Genomic DNA, 10,888 nt, shown 5'->3' with positions numbered 1-10,888 from the left:
CTCGGCCTCCCAAAGTGCTGGGATTACAGGCTTGAGCCACCGCGCCCGGCCCTGTTATCCATTTTTTTAGCATCTGTAGGATCAGTAGTGATGTCCCCTCTTCCTCAATTCTGCTATTTGTAATGTGTCTTCTCTTTTTCTGATTAGTCTGGCTAAAGTTCATTAAATTTATTGATCTTCTCACAGAACCAACTTTCTTTTTCTGTTTTCTATTTTAATTTTCTGCTTCTTCATAGTTGTGCTTTTGTCTATTTCCTTCCTTCTGATTGCTTTCATTATAATTTGCTCTTCTTTTTCTGTTTTCTTAATGTGGAAGTTTATATGGGAGATTTAAGATTTTTAAATCACTAACTGCTTTAATTTCCTCAGTAGTGCTTTGGCTGGATCATATGTTTTGACATGTTGTCTGTTTGTTTCCATTCTATTCAAGATGTTTTCTAATTTCCCTTATGACTTTTTGACTACGGGCTATTTAAAAGTGCATTTAATTTCCAATATATGGGGATTATCTAGATATCTTTGTTACTGCTTTCTTCTTTTATTCTGTTGTGGTCACAGAATTTCTACTTTTTAGTAGAAATTTGCTGAGTTTTTATGGCCCAAAATATGGTTCATCTTGGTGAATACACCATGTGCATATAAAAAGAATGTATATTTTGAAGCTGCTGCACAGTGTTCTTTTAAGTGTCAATTAAATCAAGCTGGGTGACAGTGTTGTTCACTTCTTCTACCTCCTTCCAGTAGATTTTCTATCTACTGTTTTTTTTTTGTTTTCTGTTTTTTGACTACAGAGAGAAGGCTGATTACATTACTTAAGGATTTGTCTATTTTTCCTTCAGTTCCATCAGTTTTTGCTTTAAGTATTTTGAATCACTTAACCATTATGTAGTATCCCTCTTTTTTGCCCCAGTAATAGCATAACATTTTATATGTGACTAACAATCTATATCAAAGCAAAACTAGAAGCCCTGGTGAACCCAAGAGTTCAAGGCCAGCCTGGGCAACACAGCAAACCCTATCTCTTTAAATGGAAAACAAACAAACAAACAAACAAAAAACAAAAGCCACAGAGGCTCAGGCCTGTAATCCCAGCACTTTGGGAGGCGGACGTGGGTGTATCGCTTGAGCCCAGGAGTTCAAGACCAGTCTGGGCAACATGGTGAAATCCTATCTCTACAGAAAATTAAAAAAAAAATAAGGGTCGGGTGCAGTGGCTCACACCTGTAAACCCAACACTTTGGGAGGCCGGGGTGGGTGGATCCCTTGAGGTCAGGAGTTTGAGACCAGCCTGGCCAACATGGTGAAACCCCGTCTCTACTAAAAATACAAAAATTAGCAGGGCATGGTGGCGCATCCCTGTAATCCCAGCTACTTGAGAGATTGAGCAGGAGGATCACTTGAACCGGGGAGGCGGAGGTTGCAGTAAGCAAGATCACGCCACTGCCCTTCAGCCTGGGTGACAGAGCAAGACCTGTCTCCAAAAAAAAAAAGTAGTAAATAAAATAAATTAAAATTAAAAATTAAAAAGTAGTTGGGCATGGTGGCATGCACCTGTAGTCCCAGCTATTCAGAAAGCTGCAGTGGAATGACTGTTTGAACCTGGGAGAAAGAGGTTGCCGTGAGCTAAGATTGCACCATAGCATTCCACCCTGGGCAACAGAGTGAGACTCTCAAAAAAACCCCCAAAAAACAACAAAAAAGAAACAAAAGGAGGGGTGCGCCAGGGGAAGGCAGGACTAGAAAAAAGACCCTATGTCAATGACTGCACTTTTTTTCACTCTTTTGAGACAGAGTTTTGCTCTTGTCACCTAGGCTGGAGTGCAACGGTGTAATCTACGCTCACCGCAACCTCCACCTCCCTGGTTCAAGCAATTCTCCTGCCTCAGCCTCCCGAGTAACTGGGATTACAGGCATGCACCACCAAGCCCGGCTAATTTTTGTATATTTAGTAGAGACAGGGTTTCCCCATGTTGGTCAGGCTGGTCTCGAATTCCTGACCTCAGGTAATCTACCCGCCTTAGCCTCCGAAAGTGCTGGGATTACAGGCGTGAGCTGCCGTGCCTGGCTTTTTTTTTTTTTTTTTTTTTGAGAGTCTTGCTCTGTCACCCAGGCTAGAGTGCAGTGATATGAACTCAGCTCACTGCAACCTCCACCTCCCAGTTCAAGCAATTCTCCTGCCTCAGCCTCCTGAGTAGCTGGGATTACAGGCACCTGCCACGACGCTTGGCTAATTTTTTATATTCTTTCACTCTTAAAATATGTGTAACCTCAAATTACCTTCATCCTCCGTTCCCAGTTTGTTCTCTTGAAGACACCATGGCCAGGTGGAGTAAGTTTCTAAGGGGTGGGAGTGGCTTACCGAGTTATGTCACAGAGGTTCTGAAAGATCTTGTCTGGGTTTTGGCCATCAGGGCCACTCACATGCCCCGTTTCCTTTAGCTGCTGTACTTTCTGCAGAGCTATGTTCACTGCATAGCGCATAAACTCACTGCTAGACCTGAGAACAGAAAGGCTTTCTTGGTGGCTTTGGATACTATCCCTAGAGAGAGAGAGAGAGAGAGAGAGAGAACAAGAAAGATTCCCTTACTGCTATTGGTATATGGAATTAAGCTTTCTAGAAATTGTTCAGAACAGCAACACCCAACAGCTTACCAGTAAGCTCCAACTGGCAGACTCTCTAGGCAGCCCAAGCTATAGTCACTGCTATGGCTGCCCTTTTATAATTGTTATTCCTAGTGGTTCCTCATTTTCTCCCCCTCCCCAAATCCTTTACTTTGATAAAATTTAAATGTCAGTCTTAGTCTCTTTTTTTGTTCCTTTGTATTTTTAATTCAGTCACTCCCCACCTATCTGTCTATTTATTTATTTATTTAGAGACAGAGTTTTGTTCTTGTTGCCCAGGCTAGAGTGCAATCGCGTGATCTCAGCTCACTGCAACCTCTGCCTCCTGGGTTCAAGTGATTCTCCTGCCTCAGCCTCCCAAGTAGCTGGGATTACAGGTGCGCACCACCATGCCCGGCTAATTTTGTATTTTTAGTAGAGATGAGGTCTCACCATATTGGTCATGGCTGGTCTTGAACTTCTGACCTCAGGTGATCCACCCACCTCAGTCTACCAAAGTACTGGAATTACAGGAGTGAGACACCAGGCCTGGTGCCCCCTACCTTTTTAAATCTGTTATCTTGCACAAGCCACTTATATAGACTTTCTTAAAACACCCTGTTGGAATTCATCCCTATCTTTTCATTTATTAGCCCACTGTTCCTCATTTATCCTTTAATAATTCAAGGTACCTATTTAAAGTACCTACCTAGGATTGTCCAGCATTCATTTCAAGAAAATTAAAACCTCCTGACTTAATTCTTACTGTAAATAATCCAAACGAGGTGAAACAAGTGAGCCTAGGTAGGCATACGATCCTCGGGGAGTGGTTGTCTTTAAGCACTCTAGCAGAACCTTACCTGAAAAGAACAGTGAGAAGACTGGACACAAATTTCATGGACAAAAGACTATCATTTGTCTTGTTGGCCATTTTAGTTTTGGCTTTACCAGCTTTTTCATTAAGGATGTCAGAGAGCTTTTTGTAACACATAAATAAGCTCAGAATGTCCTCAAATTTGTTCTTACTGTAAAAAACAAAAAAGAGACCGCTAAGGACAAACATCAGAATATTGTGGTTTACTTTTACATATGATAATAAATAAATCACAATGCTTCTTTAAATATCATATTTTAGACAAAACATTATAAATGAATAGAACTTCGTTAATATAATACTCCCAGGTCATAGCAATCTATCTGGGTTTTGTTTCCCCTGGTGTGACCTCGGCTCACCGCAACCTCTGCCTCTCAGGCTCAAGTGATTCCCCTGCCTCAGCGTCCTGAGTAGCTGGGACTACAGGTCCCCACCACTACCACCCGGCTAATTTTTACATTATTAGTAGAGACGGGGTCTTACCATGTTGGCCAGGCTGGTCTTGAACTCCTGATCTCAAATGATCCACCCACCTTGGCCTCCCAAAGTTCTGGGATTACAGGCGTGAGCCACTGTGCCTGGCCTCCCCTCCCTTATTTATACCAGTCCCTGCAGAGCATTAAAGTCCAATACTACCACCAATCAAAATTTCCATTAGGAGTTCTTGAATTCAGGGTCTGGGAAATTCTGAGTAAGTGAAACCCTGCTGGAGGGCTTTCATTTTATAGGCCTGGTAAGCATATAACTTCAGTGTTCTCTAGTGGAAAGAACACAGTTTAGTCTTAGACTAGGTGCTCATTTAGTCTGTTTACTGCCTGGAATATTGCTACAGTAAAAATATATAAATAAAATGGAGAATTCACCAAATTACAAGTGGAGTTATAGCAATACCTTACCTGAAATTACTTATGGAGAAATTGTATTCTATTAAAACCTCACAAACTCCCATCACAAGAAAAGCACAGATATTATTTTTTATGCCAATACTGGTGCTCTGAGAAAAATCTGCTGATTTATCCTAAAAGACACAAGATACAAATTAATAAGCTACTAAAGAACTCCATCATTCAATACAGCTGAAGACTCGCAATTACCAGTTCAAAGTCTTCCAGCTCACTCTTAATCATTCTATTAGTAATGGACTCCAATATATCATCTAGGGCTTGGTAGAATGCCTCTTCCTCCTCCTCTTCCTCCTCTCCCTGCTGTAAGGGTATCACTGTATTCTTATACCAGGCTAAACAATGCTGAATACAACACAGCAGATAATCCTGTAGGAGAAAATAAGTAAATTAAATACTCTTGAGTGTTGATGGATAACCTATAAAGTTGTTCATAACCAGCAAATAATTCTTATCTATAAGGATAAAGAAAATGATTCATTAGTGTTACAAATTAAGTCCATCTAAATTAACGAAACTGGGAAAATAAACTGAATAGCAGCATCCTTTTCTAATGCTGCCCCCCGAAAATTGGCCTAAGTGGCTGACACCTCAAAATGCAACATTAGATGTGCTATCTCTGGTCTGATACAAATAACCCTGGAGCTAGGTGGTGAAGTTAAATCTTCTGTAGTTCATTTGAGTCCCAGAAGCTATTCTAAAGATAGAGGTTTATGTTGAGGGAATCTTTAGGAGACCAACACAGCATCTTAGATCTAGGCTGAGGACATCTCATGTCACAGAAGGCACAAAAATGAAGGTAAGATATGACAACGGAAAGACTTCCTCCTTTCTTCTGCCATGAGTTATAAGTTACGTGGGGTGAGAGTTTCCATTTTTATCCTCTTCGCTGTCCTAAGGCTAGACAAGAACAGAAAGTCAACCAGGCCAGCTCCTTTGAAGGTTCAACAGTGCCAATCCTACTTCAGCCTAAATCATATACATCCTCTAGACTAATGAAGCAGGTCCCCACTCTAAAGCATATTTAGTAAATGTAATCAAAGATTCATAAATGAGATAAAATATTCTCTGGGGGAAGTGATGGAAGCCTTGATTTAGTAAAGGGCTAACACAGAGATAACTTACCAATAGATCCAAAATAATAAGGGTTCAGAAATGGTAAGCAGGGAAGACTTAAAAGTAAACATTCATTGGAAGAACCAGGAAGAGAGTTTCACAGGGAAAGGTATCTCTTTGCGAAGTTCAACCCTATCCTTAATACTAAAAATAATGGTTGAAGGAAGAATAAAAGTCTCACCAGTGGTTCTTGTAGAGAGATCTTATCTCCTTGGGTGAGAATACAAGCTTCTAATTTCAAAGGAGGCAGCAGATCAGGTTTTGGCTCATAGAACTGTTTTAACTGTGTATAGTAAGGAAAAAAAGACATCTTGGCTCAAAATGCTTTTTACTTTTTTAACTTGTCAGGTGAAAGGTATCTTTAATGTCTAATGCCTTCTAAGACACATTTCCCAACTGTTCAAAGAACAATGCAGCCAAATTTTTATTGCTTTGGCTCACGCACATCCTGTGCTCTTGCTTTGGATATAGTACTGATTAGGTTCATCTTTCCTATTCCAATTCCTTCTATTCCTAAACTTGTCCATGCAATCAACATTTTCAGTTAACTTAGAGGTTAAAAATATAGGATCCAGAGTCAGAATGGCTGAGTCCAAGATCCCAGTACCATTACTTATTACTGGTTTTTATAAGGGTATCTGTACCTTGGTTCTTCATCTTAAAAATGAGGATATTATTAATATTCATTGTATAAGGATTAAACATGACAATACATGTAAAGTACTTCAAACAGTATTTGGCATATAAGAGAGCCAAAAAAATATGAGTTACTATTTTTCTTTTAACTTTTGGAGTCTGCAGAATTTTACTGGCCTGCATATTAACTTGAGTCAGAAAGTGCTATTCTATGCCTTCAAACACAATTTTCTATTTTTGTTAAACATGCCAATGTAAATGTGTTGATTACAGTTTGAAAGATACAATATAGCTAACAGAATATAAATTTTATATAGGATCAAGCCCAAGGCCAAATGAAAAGCTTTTGATGGATAGTATGGGACCTTCCAATATTTTCACACATCTGAGACCTTAATTTCAAATGAAACTTCATAACTATCATAAAGCAATGGCATTGAGAGCAAACAAAATGACAGACTAGGGGTCTAGAGGAACCCTCCTGGTAGAGAGTCTCTAATCTTGAAGATTAGAAGAATTTAGTCTTCTAATTTAAAAAATTGTTAACTGAAAAGTGCAGAAAGGAACGTAAAAGACATCCATGTATCTGTTACCCAAATTTAAGAAATAATATTTTGCTATATTTGTTTTGTATTTCTTTTTTCTTTCAGAAATATAACACAATGGATACAGCTGCTGATAGTCCTTATATAAACGGTTCTTCAAAATGTCCTTCTGACTTGGGATACAGACTGTTAATTCACAGGGGTAACTGCTAGATGATGGTATTATGGCAGACAGGTAAGTGGTGACCGAGAAAAGACAAGCCAGAACAGCATCACATACCCATAGCATGTTCACAAAGTACCAACGTACTAGTTGGGAATTATTTTATATTTTGAAAGGTCTAAAAACCATCAATTGTCTCTCAATCCTTGATTATCTGTTTTCCATATATCCATAAAAATATATTTTACCTGTGAGAGCAGAGTTTGCATGATTGAATTAGCCAGCTGAGAGTTCCTTCGAAGAACATCATAAAACCCCTAAGAGGAATCAAAGAGAAGAAACAGGCGCTTTAACAGGGATACTAGTGATTTGGACAATCATAACTTAAAAATAACACTTTCTTTATCCTCTTCTCAGTTCTTTCCTACCGAGACCATATTTGATGGTCCTAAATGACCGTATTTTTTTCCCAACCAAAATTTCCTAGTCTTAGTTAAGAACTGCTCAGATTAAAATCCTGGGGAGGCCAGGTGCAGTAACTCACACCTGTAATCGCAGCATTGTGGGAGGCTGAGACAGGCAGATCACTTGAGGCCAAGAGTTCGAGACCAGCCTGGCCAACACAGCAAAACCCTGTCTCTACTGAAAAATACAAAAATTAGCCAAGCGTGGTGGCACACGCCTATAATCCCAGCTACTCAGGAGGCTGAGGTATGAAGGTTGCAGTGAGCTGAGATCACGCCAGCACTCCAGCCCGGGCAACAGAGCAAGACTCCGCCTCAAAAAAAAAAAAACAAAAAACAAAAAACAAAATAAAAAAACAACAACAATAATCCTGGGGAGAACTTTCTTTCTAGAACCTGGAAAAGAGGTTATACAGTTCATCTGTGAGTAAAAGCAAATGAGAATTGATCAAAAAAATATTTTTTGTTTAAAGAAAAGAAACAGGCCAGACACGGTGGCTCATGCCTGTAATCCCAGCACTTTGGAAGGCCAAGGCAGAGGATCACCTGAGGTCAGGAGGTCAAGACCAGCCTGGTCAACATGGTGAAACCCCATCTCTACTAAAAATACAAAAATCAGCCAGGTGTGGTGATGCACGCCTGTGGTCCCAGCTACTTGGGAGACTGAGGCAGGAGAATCACTTGAACCTGGGAGGGGGAGGTTGCGGTGAGCCGAGACCTGAGATCGCACCACTGCATTCCAGTCTGGGCAACAGAGTGAGACTCCGTCTCAAAAAAAAAAAAAAGAAAAGAAAAGAAAAGAAAAGAAATGAAAGAAAATTAATCCTAACAGGAATTAAAATATTTTATGATTGTGTAATGATAATAAAAAGACACTTTGTCTTGGCACAAAAATCTACAGGCAAAATAAAAAAATGGCATACAGAGATACATAGTACACATAAAGGAGGCAATGATGTCTGAACAAATGGTTAGCTTGGGGGAAAAGCTCCTTATATATATTATCATACAAATTCAGGATGAATTAAGTAGCTAAACGTCAAAAACAAATGCATTAAAAAAAAAAAAAAGAAAATGTTAGTGAATATTCACTGGAAGGATTTGGACTTTCTACAGATAAAATGGGCCAGGCACAGTAGCTCATGCCTTTAATCCTAGTACTTTGGAAGACTGAGGCAGGAGGGCCGCTTGAAGCCAGGGCATTTGAGACCATCCTGGGCAACAAAATGAGACCGTGTCTCTAAAAAAAGTTAAAAAAAAAAAAAAATTAGCTGGGTGCAGTGGCTTGTGCCTATGGTCCCAACCATTTGGGGAGGGGGCTGAGGCAAGAGGATTGTTTGAGCCTAGGAGCTCGAGGCTGCAGTGAGTTAGACTGCACCAGTGCACTCCAGCCTGGATAACAGAGCAAGACTCTGTCTCTTTAAAAAAAAAAAAAAAAAAAGTAAGAGAAGACATCTCAAAGGAAGAAAATCAATAGATTTAGTAACCAAAAATTATTATTTCTGTAAGTCTAAAAGGATATTTAAAAAAAAGCAAATGGCATTCTGGCATATACTTGCAACAAATATGACAAGTTATTTAGTTGTTTATATCACTACATAAGGTATTTTTATATACCAATGATATACTAAGACTGCTGAATAAATGAACAGCAATATTTTAATAGGTTTAAGTCTATGATTCACTTCATGTTAATTTATTTTACTTTAGAGCTAAATAAGGGTGAAGTTTTTTTTTGTTTTTGTTTTTTTCCGTGGGGGCTGCATATCAAGGACTGTACAAGAGTTAACACATGAAGTCTAAGACTGTCTATCCTTAGTGCACCTTTGCCAGCTGGTGGCTGAGAATTTGGCTGGTAAACAGTTACTTACACTGATACAACGCTCACCCTAAATCAGAGTGGCTCACCGTGCCTTAACTGTTTAAACAATGTGGTTATACAGAATATGGGCATACCTAATTTTATTGCAATTTGCTTGATTGCACTTCGCAGATATTACTTTTACAAATTAAAGGTTTGTGGCAACCCTATGTCAAGCAAGTCTATCAGCACCATTTTTCCAAAAGCATGTGCTCACTTCATGTCTGTGTCACATTTTGGTAATTCTCACAATATTTCAAACTTTCTCATTATTATTGTATGTGTTATGGGGATCTATGATAAATGATCTTTGATAGTACTATTGCAATTGGTTTGAGGAGTCACAAATTGTGTCTATATAAGATAGTGAACTTAATTGATAAATGCTGTGTACGTTCTGACCATTCCACTGACTGGGCCATCCCATCTCTCCACCTCTCTTCAGGCCTCCCTATTCCCTGTGACAAAACAATATTGAAATGAGATCAATTAATAACTCCTACAATGGCACATAAGTATTCAAGTGAAAGGAAGAGTCGCACATCTTTCACTTTAAATCAAAAGCTAGAAATGATCAAGTTTAGTAAGAAAGGCATGTCACAAGCTGAGGCAGGTCAAAAGCTAGGCTTCTTGCACCAAAGAGCCAAGTTGTGAATGCAAAGAAAATGTTCTTAATGGAAATTTAAAGTGCTACTCCAGTGAACACATGAATGATTAGAAAGCAAAACAGCCTTATTGCTGATGTGGAGAAAGGTTTAGTGGTCTAGATAAAAGACCAAGCCAACCACAACATTCCCTTAAGTCAAAGCCTAACCCAGAGCAAGGACTAAACTCCTCAATTCTATAAAGCCTGAAAGAGATGAGAAAGCTGCCAAAGAAAAGTTGAAGTGAGCAGAGGTTGGTTTATGAGGTTTAAGGAAAGAAGCCATCTCCATAACATAAAAGTGCAAGGAGCTGGGCACGGTGGCTCACACCTGTAATCCCAGCACTTTGGGAGGCCGAGGCGGGTGGATCACGTGGTCAAGAGATTGAGACCATCCTGGCCAACATGGTGAAACCCAGTATCTACTAAAAATACAAAAATTAGCTGGGCGTGGTGGCATGAGCCTGTAGTCCCAGCTACTTGGGAGGCTGAGGCAGGAGAATCACCTGAACCTGGGAGGTGGAGGTTGCAGTGAGCCGAGATTGCGCCACTGTACTCCAGCCTTGTGACGGAGTAAGACTCAAAAAAAAAAGTGCAAGGTGAAGCAGCAAATGCTGATGGAGCAGGTGAGGCAAATTATCCAGAAGATATAGCTAACATAATTGATGGAGGTAGCTATATTAAACAGATTTTCAAAGTAGATGAACTAGCCTTATATTCCAAGAAGATTTTATCTGAGACTTTCCTAGCTAGGGAGGAGAAGTCAATGCCTGGCTTCAAAGGACAGGCTGTCTTGTTAGGGGTTAATGTAGCTGGTGACTTTAAGTTGAAGTCAATGCTTATTTACTATTCCAAAAATCCTAGGGCCCTTAAGAATTATGCTACATCTACCCTGCCTATGATCTATAAGTGGAAAAACAAAGCCTGCATAATAACACATCTGTTTTATAGCATGGTTTACTGAATATTTTTTTTTTTTTTTTGAGACGGAGTCTGGCTGTGCTCCCAGGCTGGAGTGCAGTGGCGTGATCTCGGCTCACTGCAAGCTCCGCCTCCCGGGTTCATGCCATTCTCCCGCCTCAG

The 10,888-nt window shown here is 39.8% G+C and overlaps 1 protein-coding gene across 3 annotated transcripts in view; it reads right to left on the bottom strand.

Moving 5' to 3' along the window:
- The window catches only part of FANCI (Fanconi anemia, complementation group I), an 81,872-nt gene that overhangs the window by 18,740 nt on the left and 52,244 nt on the right, over positions 1 to 10,888 (bottom strand). For 2 of the 3 annotated variants that reach the window (XM_011986317.1, XM_011986318.1), the window contains 6 exons: positions 7,086 to 7,154; positions 5,675 to 5,776; positions 4,570 to 4,746; positions 4,372 to 4,493; positions 3,462 to 3,626; positions 2,360 to 2,539 (listed from right to left, as the gene is read on the bottom strand). In XM_011986317.1, the coding sequence (XP_011841707.1) occupies positions 2,360 to 2,539; positions 3,462 to 3,626; positions 4,372 to 4,493; positions 4,570 to 4,746; positions 5,675 to 5,776; positions 7,086 to 7,154 (815 nt within the window). The remainder of the gene's footprint in view (positions 1 to 2,359; positions 2,540 to 3,461; positions 3,627 to 4,371; positions 4,494 to 4,569; positions 4,747 to 5,674; positions 5,777 to 7,085; positions 7,155 to 10,888) is intronic. The other variant, XM_011986319.1, reaches the window with a different exon arrangement.

This window comes from Mandrillus leucophaeus, unplaced genomic scaffold, assembly GCF_000951045.1.
Source record: "Mandrillus leucophaeus isolate KB7577 unplaced genomic scaffold, Mleu.le_1.0 Scaffold297, whole genome shotgun sequence".
In the NCBI taxonomy this organism is placed as follows: Eukaryota; Metazoa; Chordata; class Mammalia; order Primates; family Cercopithecidae; genus Mandrillus; species Mandrillus leucophaeus.
This window is presented reverse-complemented; position numbering and strand designations above follow the sequence as displayed.